The sequence below is a fragment of the Hemitrygon akajei genome, chromosome 7 (assembly GCF_048418815.1).
Source record: "Hemitrygon akajei chromosome 7, sHemAka1.3, whole genome shotgun sequence".
NCBI lineage: Eukaryota > Metazoa > Chordata > Chondrichthyes > Myliobatiformes > Dasyatidae > Hemitrygon > Hemitrygon akajei.
In genome coordinates this window covers 67,733,166-67,751,178 of record NC_133130.1, presented here as the reverse complement: position 1 = coordinate 67,751,178, position 18,013 = coordinate 67,733,166, and the positions used below count along the sequence as shown (strand labels likewise).

At 41.2% G+C, this 18,013-nt stretch overlaps 1 protein-coding gene across 2 annotated transcripts in view; it reads left to right on the top strand.

Moving 5' to 3' along the window:
* The first annotated feature begins 862 nt into the window (after nt 1–862).
* Nucleotides 863–18,013, top strand: part of rps6ka2 (ribosomal protein S6 kinase, polypeptide 2) — a 162,095-nt gene continuing 144,944 nt past the window's right edge. For both annotated transcript variants that reach the window (XM_073051102.1, XM_073051101.1), the window contains exon 1: nt 863–1,734. In XM_073051102.1, the coding sequence (XP_072907203.1) occupies nt 1,636–1,734 (99 nt within the window). In that variant the 5' untranslated portion in view covers nt 863–1,635. The remainder of the gene's footprint in view (nt 1,735–18,013) is intronic.

The window sequence follows — 18,013 nt, the reverse complement described above, 5'->3', positions numbered from 1 at the left end:
TTTATTTACATCTTTCTTGTAGATAGGTGACCAAAACTGCACACAGTACTCCAAATTAGGCCTCACCAACATGTTATACAATTTCAACATAACATCCCATCCTGTACTCAATACTTTGATTTATGAAGACCAATGTAGCAAAAGCTTTCTTATCTGCCTGTGGTGCCACTCTCAATTAGTTTTGGACCTGTATTCCCAGATCCCTTTGTCCCACCGCACTGCTCAGTGCCCTACCGTTCACTGTGCACGACCTACCCTGGCTGGTCCTCCCAAAGTGCAACAGCTCACACTTGTCTGCATTAAACTCCACATCCCATTTTTCCAGCTGGTCCAGATCTCCTGCAACTCTGATAGTCTTCCTCGCTGTCCACTACACCCCCAATCTTGCTGCCATCTGCATATTTGCTGATCCAGTTAACCACATTATCATCCAGATCATTGATATAGATGACAAATAACAGCAGACCCAGCACTGATCCCTGTGGCACACCAATCGTCACAAGTCTCCAGTCAAAGAGGCACCCACCTACTACCACTCTTTGGCTTCACCCACAATGCCAATGTCTAATCCAATTTATCACCTCATCTTGAATACCAAGTGAATGAACCTTCTTAACCAACCTTCCATTGGGGACTTTGTCAAAGGCCTTGCTGAAATCTATGTAGACAATATCCACTGCCTTGCCTTCATCAACTATTCTGGTAACTTCTTCAAAAAACTCTGTAAGTCCAATAACAGGACAATCGGCACTGAAGGTGGCAAAGTGATAATTCTGTACCTTGAAATTATCACACGATTACAAACAGTGGAAAAAGAAACTTTAACGTCAGCATTTAATTCTTCTGGTTTTTTGTCACAGCATCGAACATTTTGTTCGGAGGTTGGCTGGGTCCCAATTACCTGACTCTTTTGATGTATAATTGAATACTGCATCTGTTTTGTATGAGTTCAAATAGTCTATTGTTGTGTACTGGAGATTGTTCGATTCGCAGTCACAAAGTGAAACGTGATTAGGTGCCAGCAAGGGTGTAACTCTCACCAACATGCAGCAGTAACGTAAGGGCCGCTTGCAGCCCTCGCATTTGTTTCCAGTCAGCGCTGTGCAGATGATGACACGCTCTCACTTTCCGCTAGCCTTCCTGTCGTTAAGCAGTGCCAACTTGGCCATCGCCGAGGCTGGGCGAGGTTCTGGAGCAACCCGGGATGGGGAGGGACGCTTTTCTTCATGTCCCAGAAGTTAAGGAATGCGGAGAGAGGAGCAGCCATAGCACATAACCAAGCTGTCGGGCTCAGTGTGTCAACCAGCTGGTGTCTGCTGTCCTTGAGGCGTTTCCTTAGGGACTGATCGGCCGCCGCGGGAATACAGGCAAAGGGAAGGAGTGGCAAGTGAAGCGACTGAGTTGAGCTGTAGCAGAGCAAGCAACAACAGTTCCGCTCAGCACTGCCGTGTAGCACTCGAGAGATGTGATGCTCTGCCGTCTGCATTCACCGTTGGAGCATCTTTCCCCTCTCAGGGACGGATTGGTGCGCGTTGAAGGCAGGTTCTGTCTGTTTAGGACTGAAGGATATTCTGTGCGGACGGTCCACGCCGGGGGCTTGCTGAGTTCTGTCCACTTGTGACTGGGGAGAGGGCAATGGACATGAACGTGAAAAAATTCACAGTGCGGCGCTTCTTCTCCGTATACCTGCGCAAGAAATCTCGATGCAAGAGTTCAAGCTTAAGCAAATACGAGGTTTGTGTCCAGGGCTCTCTCTGTTATGTTTATGCTATGGTGCTATTTGTATCAGTGATTTCTGACAGTAATAAAGTTGTGTTGGATTGTTTGAATGAACAAAGACAATGCGGAGAAAGGTGACCAGCAAAATAAGAGATGTATATGATTCATTAAAACGTTGCATTAAATATGAGCTGGATTTACAAAACTATTGAACAAATAAGTTAGAATTGCGCAGCTAATAGACCAGGTACAACCCTTCATTGTGCATAGTTTCTCAAAGGCACCTACCATCGCATTATACTCATTCTTCGGGATGGTGATAGTGAATTACTGAGTGAGTTGTTGATAAACGTGTTAAAAGCAAAAATCACAAAGTCACCCCCTAATTAACGTCTTATGGTTATGGGTTGTGTTTTATTTTTAAAGCTAATTATTAGAATTTGAAAGGCCGTTTCAAATAGTAGGAACATAACATTGGGCTTTGTCAAGATTTTTTTTACATTACTTTCAGTCTGACTGTTTAGCTCGCCCGGTGATTTAAACCAAAGAGATGGTTGGAAAGGGCCATTGCACAATTGTGGTTGCGGGGCCGACGCACAAATGATTCCGTTTAGTTTGGGGCAGTCAGCGTTGTGTGGCAGATGGACAGAGATTGCGGAGTTGGATGTACAGTGACCAGATTGGGATTATTCCGACCGAAACTCTAACAAAGACGAACCATCCACGCCAGGCCAATTCATCCCCTTTGAGTCCTTTGTAGATTTGAAATCAAATCCCCAGCAGCCGTCCCTTCTCGTGTTATCTCTTCCTCTGCATGACAACAGCTCGCTCATGCTTAAAATCTAAACAAAAACCTTTGTGTGGAGGACAGGAAATATCTTCACCCCTCTTAAGAATTTGCCGGCAATGGCGTGAAATATGATATCTGACAAGCACGCAAATCAAAATAATGCAAAAGCAGGTCACCGGTATAGGTTTCATGTGCTGCATCAAAGACCGATTTTTAAAAAAAAATTCCCTTTCAATTTTTCTTCTCTCCCGAAAGCACTTACTGATTTTGGAATTTAACCCCATCGGTGCCAGCGTCCTCCCATTCTTTGTGTCTGAGTGGTTGTCAGCAAGGAACAACTCAACTAAAGCTTTTTCCATTTTCATTGGTCATTGTCTGTGCTTTAACTTTGCTTTAATCATGTTATCTCTCACTGCCTTCTATCTCTGCTGATAGCCCCCACCCCTCCGCCCTTCACCTGCTCTACTACTGTGCCCATACTGGAGCAATATCTGGGTTCAGCTAGCATTGCAGAATACAGTTGAATATGGAGCCTGAAAATAAAGAAATTATCTTCCTAGGAAAGAGCAGAGCTAATAGGAGATATACAAGATCATGAGCAACATACATAAAATCCTGGAGAAACTCAGCAGGTCAGGCAGCGTCAATGGAGGGAAACAAACAGTTGACATTTTGGGCTGAGTCCTTTCATTGGGTCTGGAAAGGAAGAGGGCAGAAGTCAGAATAACAGGGTAGGGGATGCGGAGGAGCACAAGCTGGCAGGTAATAGGTGAGTCCAGGTGAGAGGAGAAAGTTAGGTGGCTTGGGGAAGGGGAAAGTAGGGAGTGACGTGACTTTGGTGAAAGTGGCAGAGGGCTGATGAAGAAAGAATTGTCTGCAGTCCTCTCCTATCAGATCTCTTCTTCTTCAGCCTTTTGCCTCTTCCATCTGCCACCTCCTAGTTTTTCACTCATCTACTTTTCCCCTCTCACCTGGACTCACCTATCACCTGCCAACTCCTGCTCTACCTCTCCCCTGATCCCTTTCTTCTGGCTTCTGCCCTCTTCCATTCCAGTCCTGATGAAGTGCAGCAGCCGGAAACATCCCTCTTTAGACGCTGCCTGCCCTGCTGAGTTCCTCCAGCATTTTGTGTGTGTTGTTCCAGATTACTGGCATCTGCAGAATCCCTTGTGCACACGATTATGATGGAATTAGATAGAACAAATTGGAGCTGTCTCCATTTACGGATGTTTCAAGGAATAGGGGCATAGATTGAAAGTGAAAAGTTAAAGATACAGAAGGAATGTGGGAGAGATATAAAAATACTTTTTCTGTGCAGTCATTGGTTAAAGTCTATAACAGACTGTTTATAAGAGTGGTAGAAACATTGAGGCCTTTAAAAAGGGAATTGCATAGGTGTTGGGGAGTAATTGTAAGATCTGTTAGGAAAGGGGTGGGTGGATGGAACTAATGGGGTTTCTCTCAGAGAAAACAATTCTGCTTTTACAATTCACTGTATATTCTTAAACTCCATTTCAGACCTGCAGTTCCTCATGCAATTCTCACTTTTTTGTAGCCATCACTTCATTTCATCAGCATGAAAATACTGTGTGGCTCTACAGTTGTGAAGCTGCTTGGGGTATTGTACCACAATAATATATTTACAGGTTGCTATTATCATGAACTGACTAACCACAGGAGTTTTCTGCACCGGTTAAGTTTGCCTGTCTTTGTTTTTCTCTGTCCATGGATCAGCCAAGTGCTACAGGTTGGTCATGGCTGTTCTTGAAAGTGAGAAACTGAAAAGTAAGTGGATTTGGTAGATGGAAGCAGAATTATACTGTGAGCAAGCAATGCAAATGGATAATAAATTACAAAATATTTGATAACCTTTGGAGTTCAAACATTCAAAACAGTTTGTAATCACTGTAAGGGGTAATGAAGTACATGCCAAATGTCGTGAAATCATCCTGGTGCTTTGAAGGATAAATCATATTGGTTAAGGAGTTCATATGACTTCAAAGACCCTAATCAGGGAAATGCAGTAGTGTAGCAATTAGTGTAACTCTTTACAACAGCCCTGTACAGGGTTCTATTCCCGTTGCTGTCTCTAAGGAGTTCGTATGTTCTCCCTGTGACTTTGTTGGTTTCCTCTGGGTGTTCTGGTTTCCTTCATAAGTTATGGACATGGGACAGTATGATGATGCCAGAAGCAAGGTGACGCTTGCAGGCTGCCCCCAGCACGGCCCTGGATCATGTTGGTCATTGATGCGAATGGCAAATTACACCAAATTTTAATGTTTCAATTTCCTCCCATTTGTGGCAACCTTGCCATTTCTTTTGCAGTTTGTCTGCTTTTTATGGGGCTCAGTTGCTAGCTCAATGCTCAACCCAGCACGGATGAAAAGCATGCAACTGGGAATTGAATCTGGGGTCACTCAGTTCAAAGTCTGGTGCAGACGCCACTACACCACTGGCAGGCTTAATGATGTACATGTAACAAATAAAGCTAATTATCTTCTACAGATACTGTGGCATATATTGTTTCATTAAAATATCTTTTACAAGTTACTTTGCAAAATTTGACTATAGGTATTTGCTCATGGGTTTTGTTGCTCAGTTCCTTGCTATAAGGAAAGGAAAAGATTATGTGGATTAATGATAATGGCTCCCCACCCTTTTTAATGTTGCCTTGATATTTTGTAGGATCTTGGGACTATTCTATTCAATTTCTTATTTGACTTGGCACATCTGTAGTTTAGCCTTGGAATGAAGTGGGAAAGAGCCTTTCCCTAGCATTTTCATAGTGACTGGGTGACGGTTTGCAGAGTTTCATGATAAGTTAGCAGAAGCCCCCAAAATTCTTGTTCTTTCTTAGAATGGTAGATTAATGAGAGAAGATAACAAAGTCTCACGAGGCAAGGGCTTTCTTTCATCTACAGAGTTGAAGACCTTCTGGCTGCTTTTTGTAGTCATTTCATTTCATTTATGATATTTACCATTTCTGATTAAATGGGAACATTGCCAATTATGCTTTATCTCATTATGTGAGATTTGGAGATGGATTCATGTAGTCAGAGGGAAAATGGTGACAGCTGGATGTTCAGGGTGAAGTCATCAATTGACTGATGCACCATAAGCAATCAATTGCTCACTGTTGAAGCTGTATTGATCACTTATTAATGCATACAACCTTCAGTTTACCATGTGTAATTGCAATCAATGCTTAGAGGAATATGGAATAAAACTGAAAAAGGAATGGTTGAATAGGACATGAATGGAACTGTTAAAATTAAAGAAAATGTAAGGTTTTTAGAAACTTTGCTTAAATTGTTTGATTAAGCATTATGTGAGACCTGAAAAAAAATCAAATTTAGGATGTTTTGCATTTTTCCCCATTGGAAATAATATTTGTATTTGTCTTTAGTGGTGTGTCTCTTTACAAAAACAAAAGGCAGACAGTTTTTCCTTTCTTGTAGATTCCTGCCTGTGTAAGTTTGCCGTTCTAAAATAAGCATTCTTATGCTTAACAGGAGAGGAAGTGTGAACTGATCCCATGAAATTGCATGAACATTATTTGTCAATTACCTGGTGGGAGGCTAGGTAAAATTTGCCTTCTGATTTTTTTCTCCCTTGCAAAGCAGTTCCTACCCTCCAAGGAGCATTCTTTACAGAACAAGGCTAAGATTAAGAATTTGACCAGTCAGTAATCTAACCCAAATCCCTTCACAATGTCTTTCTATTATTAGCACTAGTTAAAGCTGAGGTGATCATTATCAAACTGTTCATAAGTTGCATGTTATTTCTCCTGGATATTTGATTGAAAGTTACTGTCCTACCCTCAAAATGTGAGATATTTTTTAGGCTATCTTTAAACACAACTGAAAAAGAGTAGGATAGATAAATCTCCCGGACCAGACGGAATATACCCCAGGTTACTACGGGAAGTGAGGCAACAATCTGTTGCACTTTGTATCTTCATTGGCCATAGGAGTAGTACACAGGAGGATGGCAAATGTTCTTTTTTTGTTCAAGAAAGTAATAGGGATAATCCTGGAGATTCCAGGCCTGGGAGTTTTACGTCATCAGTAGTGGGAAAAGTGTTGGAGATCATTCTTAGTGACAGGATTTATGAACACTTGGAGAACCATAGTCTGATTACAGATAGTTAGCATGACTTTGTGAAGGGTCAATTGTGCCTCATGAGTTCAATGACTTTTTTGAGGAAGTGACAAAACAAATTGATGAAGGTAGAGCGGTGGATGTAGTATATATGGATTTTAGCAAATTGTTCAACAAGATTCCCTGTGGTAGGGTCATTCAGAAAATCAGAAGGCATGGGATTCAGAGAAACGTGGCTGTGTGGATTTGGAATTGGCTTGTCCACACAAGGCAGAGAGTGGTAGTAGATAGAACATATTTTGCCTGGACTAGGGTGTTCTGAAGGAATTTTTCTGGGAACCCTGCTCTTTGGAATTTTTATGAATGACTTGGAAGAGGAAGTGGAAGGGTGGGTGTTATGTTTAATAACTCCAAAACATAAAAACGAATTGAAAGGAAAACAAGAGAGCAGGGAATGATGTATGCCATTTACGTATTTTTCCATAGAACTCTCAATGCATTATGCAAACAACAAACAATGAATAATCAATATATTTACAATATTACTTAAATACTACTGAAATATTAAATACACAACTCTCCTCCCTGCTTAACTTCAACTCAATATAGAATACGTCTCAACTATATACCTTGCACAGTATACTATATATTACAACTACTACACAGACATCCACAGCACAGTAAGTATTAAATTGTCCCATTCAGACCTAAAGATTTAATTGCTATGGAGGCTTTCTTACTTCTGTGGGATAAATAACATCTTTCCTGACAAGAGGGATCATTGTCCTTGGCAGGTGAGACTTGTGGCTGTGAAACAATCTCAGGTTCTGGGACCTCCTACGTGGTGATTGTAGGAATTGACTCTTGGACTGCTGGAAGTGCATCTGACAGCTCTGGCCACCTTTCTTCTCTAACAATTGACTCTGCTCTCCTCAATTGATCGATGTTATCTTCAGATGATATCAGATGCAATCTCCGCTGTGTAGGAGAGTAGTTCAGTTCTATACTTAATCTTTCCAAGTACCTACTTTTGATTACCTCTGTAGTTCCTTGCCAGGACTGCTTATCCAGGAGTGAAACACTGAACCTCCTTGTTTGAGGAGCCTTCAATCTACCTCATCTGTTTACATACTCCTGCATACTCTAACTTAGATTGGGCTTGAGGAGATCCAAGTGTGAACGCGAGGGATGACCCAGTAATGGCATAGCTGGTGATTTGCTGATTGTGGAGTGTGCTGCATCACGATATGTAAAGAGGAAATTGGCGAGCTTCTGATTCATTGTGGTGTAGTGACATTGCTTGCAGTGTGTAACAAACTGTGGTCCATTGTTACTGACGCAGTGTTCTGGAACAACAGTCCTTGAGACGAGGCTTTTCAACGCATCAACAGTGTGCGAGATGTATTGGAGGCTGCTGGGAACATTTCTGGCCACTTTGTAGCTGCATCTACTACTACAAAAGAAATACATGCCCGTGAATGATCTGGCAAGATCCACAGGAATCCCGTAACAGAGAAATGCAGGCCATTCCCTGGGATAGAGAAGCATCTTCTGGACATGCTAAGATCGTGAGCAGTGTGTGACAAGCTGTTCAAGCTGCTGGTATATCCCAGGTCACTAGACAGAGCTTCAAGCCAAACCTTTCATTTTAACCACACTGAGAAGAGCAGCATGCAACTTTTTCAACAATTAAGTAAGTTCTCAGCTTAGATGGTACAATAACTCTCAATCCTCACATAAGGCAACCTACATCAAGGGCAAATTTACCCCAGTTCTGGTAAAACTGGGGGAACGAGATTCTGCTGCACATTCCAGACATTTTTGGTGGCTGTATAAACTGAATCAGTGTGGGTTCTTCTCTGATTTCCCTTTGGATCATCTCTGCCATTATAGAGACTTCCTATTGCTGTTAGGGAGAATATGTCAAGAGGAGTGTCCTTTAAAGTAAATTTTTCCAGTATTCCCTTTTTCAAGGGTAAACAGGACAATCCATGATTAGTTGTCCTCTTGATTTCAATATTTTAATTGTGTCCTCCAAGAAACAAGGCACATCTCTGCATTGATGCTGCTGCTGTTAATGGAGCACCCTTCTGTGGATTGAAAATGGACACTAGGGGTTGATAATCAGAAACAAGGGTAAGTTCTCTCCCATACAAATATTGATTGAAACATCCCCAAATCAGACTCGAGGCTGTTCTGTCAATTTGTATGTACTGTAACTTTTCTCTAGAGTGGGAAGTGAACGTGATGCTCACTTTCATCACTCGTAACACGTGACATGACTGCACCTACACCATAAGGTGAGGAGCCTCAGGCAAGCTTCACTGGATGATGTGGATCACAATGTGGCATGGTGTCTGATATCACTATTTTCTTTAACTTTTTGAAAGCTACCTCACACTGCTTTGTTCATTGCCATTCCTTCCCTCTCTGCAGTAATGATTTCAAGAGGTGTAACACAGTAGCCAGGTTTGGCAGGAACTTGTCATAGTAATTGATAAGTCCTTAAAAGGACCTCAAATGTTTCACAACCTTTGGCCTTGAGGGACCCATCACTGCTTGAATTTTCTCAGCACATTTGTGTAAATCTTGTGCATCAATGGTGTGACGACGGTACATGATGCTTAGTTAAAAGAATGTACACTTGGTGCATTGTGCTCTGAGCTCATAATCTTCTAATCTTTTTAGCACTGTCTTGAGATTTTGGAGATGTTCCTTGTTATCCATATTGGTAACAAAGATGTCATTTAGGTAACACTGAGTGCCTGGGCAGCCTTGCAACACTCAGTCCTTTATGCCAGAGATGTTACTCCAAAAATAAGCTATTATAGTGATAAAGCCTTTTGTGAGTATTTATGGTGAGGAACACTTTGAACTCTTCTTCCATCTCCATCTGTAGGTAGGTCTCGGCGAAGTCCACTTTGCTGAAGTGTTTCCCTCTAGAAATGTTTGCAATGATATGCTATATATCAATGATTTAGATGATTAAGTAGGTGGCTTTGTTGCCAAGTTTGTAGATGATACAAAGGTTGGTAGAGGGACAGGTAGCGTTGAGGAAACAGGTAGGCTGCAGAAGGACTTAGACCGATTAAGAGAATGGTCAAGAAACTGGCAAATGAAATACAAAGGTGGAAAATGCATGGTCATGCACTTTGGTAGAATAAATAAATGTGCAGACTATTTTCTAAACAGGGAGAAAATCCAAAAACCTGAGATGCAAAGGGACTTGGGCTTGTGCACGACATCCTAAAGGTTAACTTGCAGGTTGAGTCGAGAGTGAGGAAGGCATATGCAATGTTAGCATTCATTTCAAAAGGTCTAGAATATAACAGCAGGGATGTGATGCTGAGGCTTTATAAGGCACTGGTGAGGCCTCACCTTGAGTACTGTGAACAGTTTTGGGTTCCTTACCTAAAAAAAAAGATGTGCTGGCTTTGGAGAGAATTCAAGGGAGGTTGACAAGAATGATTCCAGGATTGAAAGGATTATTACATGAGGAATGTTGGATGGCTTTGGACTTGCACTCACTGGAATGTAGAAGGATGAGGATGATCTCATTAAAACTTTTGAATGTTGAAAGGCCTGGACAGAGTAGATGTGAAATGGATGTTTTCCATGGCAGGGGAGTCTAGGATAAGAGTGCACAGCCTCAGGGTAGTGGGGCATCCTTTTAACCGTAACTCAATTATGTCTCTGTCTGCTGTTTTCATTGATACAGCTATTTCAACTGCTCTTTAAAATGTTAGTTGTGTTTCAGTCCAGAGCTATTTTTGTCTGCTTTCTTGTTAGATTCCACAATCTAAACAACCTCTCAGTGCCTCATTAAGCCCATCACTGAACTGACGATGCTCAGACAACTTCTTCAATTCAGCCATGTATGCTGAAATGGACTCACCTTCCTTTTGACTTCACTTATTCATTAGAGTTAGGATTATGCAATCAACAATGGTTTCAGTTCTAAATGTTCCTGCATTAGTTTCACAATATTATCGAAGCTTATCTCAGCTGGTTTGGTTGGAGCAGTTAAATGTCTAAGTAAACTGTATGCCATTAAACCCAATGCACGCAGTAAAACTGGCACTCACTTCTCATTGGTTATTTTATTTGCTTCCCATATTGTTAAGTAAGCTCAGTATATATGAACCAGTTATTTGTTGTACAATTGAACAAGTCAATCTTTCTGATGTAGCCAGGCATTTCTGCAATTTAAAAAAATTATGATTACAGTACTATCTGTAACCAACCCACGAATTCATCCGTTTTCTGCCACCCTTTTAACTTAGCCATTTCTCTCTCCCCCTTCCAAAGAGATATGTACTGTGCTGCTTTTGTTTTTAACTCGATCATCTTGCTGCACTTCAACTGGTAGGTAGTCATCTCGGATTCTTTTAAAACCTCCTTGTCACCACTCTTTTGTTTTGTAACTCAAAGACATAAAGAGTAATTGAAAGGAAAACAAAAGAGCCAGGAATGCAGGCCTAATTTCTTTTTTACTTTAAGCAAAGTGCATATCTTGTGGCGGCGTGATTACCAATGCCATTTACGTATTTTTATGTATAACCCACAGTGCATTATGTAAACAACAGAGTGCTTAATCAAACATATATTTACAATATTACTCAAATACTACAGAAGTATTAATTACTCACAGTGGGTGTGTAAGTTTGCAGATTTCACGAAGGTTGGTGGTGGTGTGGATAGTGTAGAAGATTGGTGTCGGTTACTGTGGAACATTGAAAGAATGCAGAGCTGGGTGGAGAAGTAGTAGATGGAATTCAATCTGGAAAAGTGTGAGCTGAAACTGCAGAAGGTTAAACTTGAAGGCAGAGTACAAGCTTACTTAATGGCAGGGTTCTTAGCAGTGTGGTCGAGCCGAGGGGTCTTGGGTTCACATCCATTGATGCTTAAAAAGATGTAGTGGCCTTCATTAGTTGGGGGATTGAGTTCAAGAGCTGTGAGATAATGTTGCAGCTTTATAAATCTCTGGTTAGACTTCACTTGGAGTATTGTGTTTAGTTCTAGCCTTAGGAAGGATGTGGAAACGTTGGAGAGGGTGCAGAGGAGATTTACCAGGATGCTGCCTGCATTGGAAAATGTGTCTTATGAGGAAAAACTGAGGCTTTTCTCTTTGGAGCAGTGGAGGATGGTGACTTAGTAGAAGTGTATAAGATGATAACAGGCATTGATAGAGTGGACAGCCAACACCCCTTTTCCAGGACAGCAATAGCTAATATGGGAGGGCATAATTTTAAGGTGATTTGAGGGAAGTATAGGGGTATGTCAGTGGTAGGTTCATAGAACACACTGCCAGGGTGGTCGTAGAGGCAGACACATTAGGGACATTTAAGAGACTATTAGATAGGCACATGGATGAAAGAGAAATGTAGGGCTATGTGGGAGGAAGGGTTAGATTGATCTTAGAGTAGTTTAAAAGGTTGGCAGAACGTAGTGGAGCAAAGGGCTGTGTTCTCTGTTCTGCTTAAGCACATATTATTATGAGGAGGTTTGAGAGAATAAATGCAAATAGTGTCTAGAACCAGCGACATTGTCTCATTAGAGTTTAATAATTAGTTGTTGTGAATCTGTGGAATTCCTTACACTGAGGGTTCTGAATGCTCAATCTCTCAATACATTTATGGATGAGATTGACAGGTGTTTGACTCCCTAACCAGTCCACAGAGCACAGGGAAAGCGAAACTGAGGTCAATAATCAACCTCATTGTTTGAGTGCATAGGGAGTTCAAGGGTTCATATTGCTCAGCTGTGATCTTATCACATACTGATTACCTACACACTGATACCACATACTGATCTTATTATTGTGAGGAGCACCAAAACAGTACTTTGCTAAACCAGTTTACAAAGTGGTCATGTGACTTTGAAAACTATATTCAGCGTCGGGAAATATTGAAGACCATTCTAAAATGATTGCAAATTAATGAAACTATTAAAAATTGAAAAAGAACCTAAAAATCAAGAAACTAAAACATTTAAAACGCTCTTGATCGATTGAAAATGTCTGGTAGTATCTTCATGCATTGTGGTTAATTTTCTTCATTGAAAAGAATGGTGAAGAACTCAATGAAGTAGATCTTACCTGGACTGCTGGTTTCATGTGGATTCCATATCATAACTGATTACAGTTTGCTGCAACCTTGTATCTAAAATCTGGAGGTTTTTTGTGAAAACACAAGTAAACACCTGCTAACATTTTGAAGAATTCCATGGTTATACACAAGCACAAATCTCGAATTTGCTAGCAGTAACAGTGAAATGGAGCCACTGATATGTATCCACAAACCCCGGTTGAGAGTTATTTTTACCGAATGTGAATATGAGTGCAAATCCCTTTTGTCTGGTCATAAACCGGACTGTAATATTTCTCAAGCTTGTTATTCTACCACACGTACTTGCTCATTGTCCTGTGTATTATTATACAGGCAATGGAATCTGCTCTAAGTTTATCATTTTTTTCACTCGAGCTTTATTTGGATCCCGTATTATTTGATTGTTTACTTAAGTCTTTACTATTCCCAGAGTTTTGTGCAGCCTGTATTGTATTCCAAACTATTCTTCTTATCCCATGATTCAATATCGTAATATTTTAAAAAAATTTCCTTCTGGAATATTTATCCTTTCTATTCCTTTCCCCTACTTCACTCACTCCCTGCGTCAAACAAATGTTATTCTGTGAAAGACCTTTCCACATCTCTGTGTTGTTGCTGTATTCTTTATTTGTCACTGTGGTTCGGACATGGTGGAGTGAGAGACACTGAAGCAGGTCTCTAGATCACAGACTTTAACGCAAACAGTATTAAAGGGAAAGGAAACGCTAGGCCAAACAGGGCCGTTGACTAAAACACTCAAATGGAAACAAAGCCTACACTGTGGCTGAAAAGACCAACTAAGAATTAAATGACTATCGCTTGTCTTCAGATTCAGTTGACTCAAGAGTCCAATTTCTCAGGCAAGGTGGAATGCAGGAAGCAAAGTGTTTCTGTATCCTGTCCTGGGTTCAAATCTCGACAAAATCTATGACAGAGTGAATGGAATTAAATACTATCACAATTAAATTATAATTAGCTGTCACGTACATATTCACGAGTGCTATTACCGAATCTGCTGCACAGCAGAATCGTGGTTGTGACATGCTGATCTTCTTTCTTCTCTCTCATTATTTTGAGTGTCACTTAACTGGTCCCCAATCTAATGGCTCTTAATGGAGTAACTCCAGAAGGAGACATCCCTATTATTGCTTTTAACCTTGACTTTGAATAGGCAAAATTTATTTGTTTGTTCTCCTTAATGTGACACCAGAATTTATGTATTTATTTTTATCTTTGGAAAAAAACTGTTAAGTTTGTAGTCTGCATTTTATGTATTGATTTTAATTTCTTTAAGATTAAATGCCCCCTTAATTTATAATGGAGTTAAATAAGAGCACGAGTGAATTAATGGATATACTTAGCAGCCTTTTGCACTTACACACACCGTGGAAATACCATTTCATAAATTCTCTTCCAGTACCTGTTTACTGTGTCCTGTACACACATCCTTATAGAGTTGTTGTCATTGATTCACCTCAAGTATGTTTTTGCACTATCTCCAACTTACGTTCAGTTCATGTTTACACTCTCTCTAATTCACAAGCAGAATGTACTTGTACTGCCTCTGATGCAAGTGCAGTACATATTTACACATTCCCTAATTCACATCTGTTGCATATTTACACACTCTCTCATTCACACCCAACACATATTTACACTCTTCCTAATTCACACCTGTTACGTATTTACACACTCTCTCATTCACACCCAACACATATTTACACTCTCCCTAATTCACATATTTCACTGTGCACATCTATACTCACATCATTCTACAGATGCGCAGTAGAGAGCTGCATCACTGCTTGGCATGGAAACTGCACTGCAGCGAACTTGAAGGCTCTACAATGGATAAGAAGAACTGCCCAACACATCAACACCAGCCTACCCACCATTAAGGACATATATACAGAAAGGTGCTGGAAAAGGGCCAGTAACATCATGAAAGATTCCACCCCCCCGCTCATGAACTGTTTGCCCCACTGCTGTCAGGGAGGAGGTTACATAGCATCCATGCTAGGACCACCAGACTCAAAAACAGTTACTTTCCCTGAGCAGTAAGGCTGATTAACACCCTCGCCCACTAATCCACCCTTCCACACCCCCACCACCACTACTTCATCATTTTCTGTTAGCTACCTTATGTACAGACACTCCTGTGCCTGATGTCACTTTATGGACATATAGTACAATCTGTCTATATTATGTATTTACATTTATTGTGTTCTTGTTCTTACTGTTTTTTTGTGCTACGTTGGATCTGGAGTAACAATTATTTTGTTTTCCTTTACACTTGTGTATTGCAACTGACATTAAACAATCTTGAATCTCGTATTTACACTCTCCCTAATGCACACCTGACACATATTTACACCCTCCTTGATATACATAAATTATGTGTTTTCACTGCACATAATTGACCTCTAGTACATACCTGAACAGCCTCGATTCAGTCTTGCACTGTCCCTGACTCACATTATCAGTGAAGTTCACTCTGTTGTTAACTCATGTCACCAGCATGTCCACAACTCACAACATATCAAATATGTATCAACAAGTTATATTCACTTCCAGATTATTCCTGCTCTGTTTCTGATTCACACCTACTACCAATCTATTTTGTCCACAAGTCACATGAAGGACCAGGTTGCTCACTCCCTACTCCCATCACTAGTTTGCTCCGTACATAACAGTTCCAGATGTTTTTTTTGTCTTGGAGCCCTATCAAATAACAGAACAGTTGAAAAGTTTTCAATGTGAAATGTTAACACTTTTTTTCTTTTTCCATATATGCTGCCTGACATGGTGATTGTTTCCAGCATTTTCTGTTTTTGTTTTTAAGATTTCCACCATCAGCAGGTTTTATTTTCATTTGAACATCCAGTACCAACTTGTTTTAACTGAAGCTCACATCTGGTACATATGCGTTTGTCCCTGACTGTCACCTTACTGCTATCAACTTGCTCTGTTTCCTGCCAGTATCCAGTGCAAAGTTGTGTCATTGCCGATGAACTGGACTTTGACAACTTGCACTCATTCCTCAGTCACACTTGATCTCCTTGTGCTCAAGGAGAACAGGACAACCCGTCACCACACTGCTCTGAAGTCTGAACAAAGAAATGCCATTTTCATATAGAAATTGACTTTATGTAAACAGATATTGATCCAATAGAAACATTGTGCACTTCTGAATCCCATCATTTGCATCTTTAAGTAACAATCATAATATATATTTCAGGTGTTAATATGTTAAAGGCCAAGAATATTTGATGTTTAATAAAATAACTTCCTTATAGTAAGTGTTGCCCTATAATCCTTCATTTGCATCTTTATCTTGTCTCAGTGACCTTGGTTCAGAGGCTTGAATAGAAAGGCTGTACAAGAGTTGGGCTTTCAAGAACAATGTACAGCCTGGATGACTGCACTATGTCTGCACACTGTCTGTCAGCTTATCGTCTTGACTCTTACCTTAGTGAGCTTCCACACAAAGAAATGCTGTACCAGGTGTCTGCGCTCTGTTTGGTTAGCACACAATTTAACCTTTGCTTTTCTGCACTTTCCACTTTTGCTCAGACCCAACTTACATTCAGAATCAGCGTGCCCTGACTTTGATTTGTGCTCATCCATTCTGTTTCCGCTCACTTCCAATACCTGTCTGTTCCATTCCAACTCACTCCTGGTCTCATTCTGTCCTGTTCCAACACACTTTCCAGTCCCAGAATTCCAACTCACTCCCAGTCCCATTCTGTCCTGTTCCAACAAACTTTCCAGTCCCAGAATTCCAACTTACTCCTGGTCTCATTCTGTCCTGTTCCAACACACTTTCCAGTCCCAGAATTCCAACTCACTCCCAGTCCCATTCTGTCCTGTTCCAACAAACTTTCCAGTCCCAGAATTCCAACTCACTCCTGGTCTCATTCTGTCCTGTTCCAACAAACTTTCCAGTCCCAGAATTCCAACTCACTCCCAGTCCCATTCTGTCCTGTTCCAACAAACTTTCCAGTCCCAGAATTCCAACTCACTCCTGGTCTCATTCTGTCCTGTTCCAACACACTTTCCAGTCCCAGAATTCCAGCTCACCCCCAGTCCCATTCTGTCCTGTTCCAACACACTTTCCAGTCCCAGAATTCCAACTCACTCCCAGTCCCATTCTGTCCTGTTCCAACACACTTTCCAGTCCCAGAATTCCAACTCACTCCCAGTCCCATTCTGTCCTGTTCCAACAAACTTTCCAGTCCCAGAATTCCAACTCACTCCTGGTCTCATTCTGTCCTGTTCCAACACACTTTCCAGTCCCAGAATTCCAGCTCACTCCCAGTCCCTTTCTGTCCTGTTCCAACACCCTTTCCAGTCCCAGAATTCCAACTCACTCCCAGTCCCTTTCTGTCCTGTTCCAACACCCTTTCCAGTCCCAGAATTCCAACTCACTCCCAGTCCCTTTCTGTCCTGTTCCAACACCCTTTCCAGTCCCAGAATTCCAGCTCACTCCCAGTCCCTTTCTGTCCTGTTCCAACACCCTTTCCAGTCCCAGAATTTCAACTCACTCCCAGGCCCTTTCTGTCCTGTTCCAACACCCTTTCCAGTCCCAGAATTCCAGCTCACTCCCAATGCCAGTCTATTCTTTTCCAGTTCATTTCCAGTGGTATTTGGCCTGGTTCCCACTGCCATCCAGAACGTGTTGCTCTGTCCCTAAATGATTTTGGTCACTAGATTGCTCATTATTTTGCTTTATATCAAGTATCAGCTTTAAGTTGACTTACAACCAGAAGTTATTCACTCTTCTGTGGCTCACATACCAGTTTGTTGTGTGTCCTGCTCCAATCAAGTTGTAGATTGCTCAGTCCCCAGCTTATCTTCAGCAACAGTTCACTCTTTCTGTGTGCACTTTCATTATGTGTTTGTCCGTATTCTGATTCACAGAGTGTACCTGTTTCACCACCAGTACCATTTGACTCTGACCATAATTCACACGCAGTACCAGCACACTCTTCCCTGACTCACTCTCAGTATCAGCTCACTCTGTGATGTTTCACTCACAGTACTTTGTTCACTTTTCCCTGACACGCACCCAGTGGCAGCTCACTCTGTCAGAGGTACACTTTGATTACGAGCCTGTTCTTATTCGGACTCACACACAGTACCAGTTTGCTTTGTATCAACTGTTATGTACCCCGTAACTGGGTCACTTACCAGCAAAGATAGAGAGGTCCGTTGAAGTCTGATGGTACTATTTTAACAGTATTTATTGATACAAATACACAAAACAATGTCAATGCAAACATACAGATAATATACG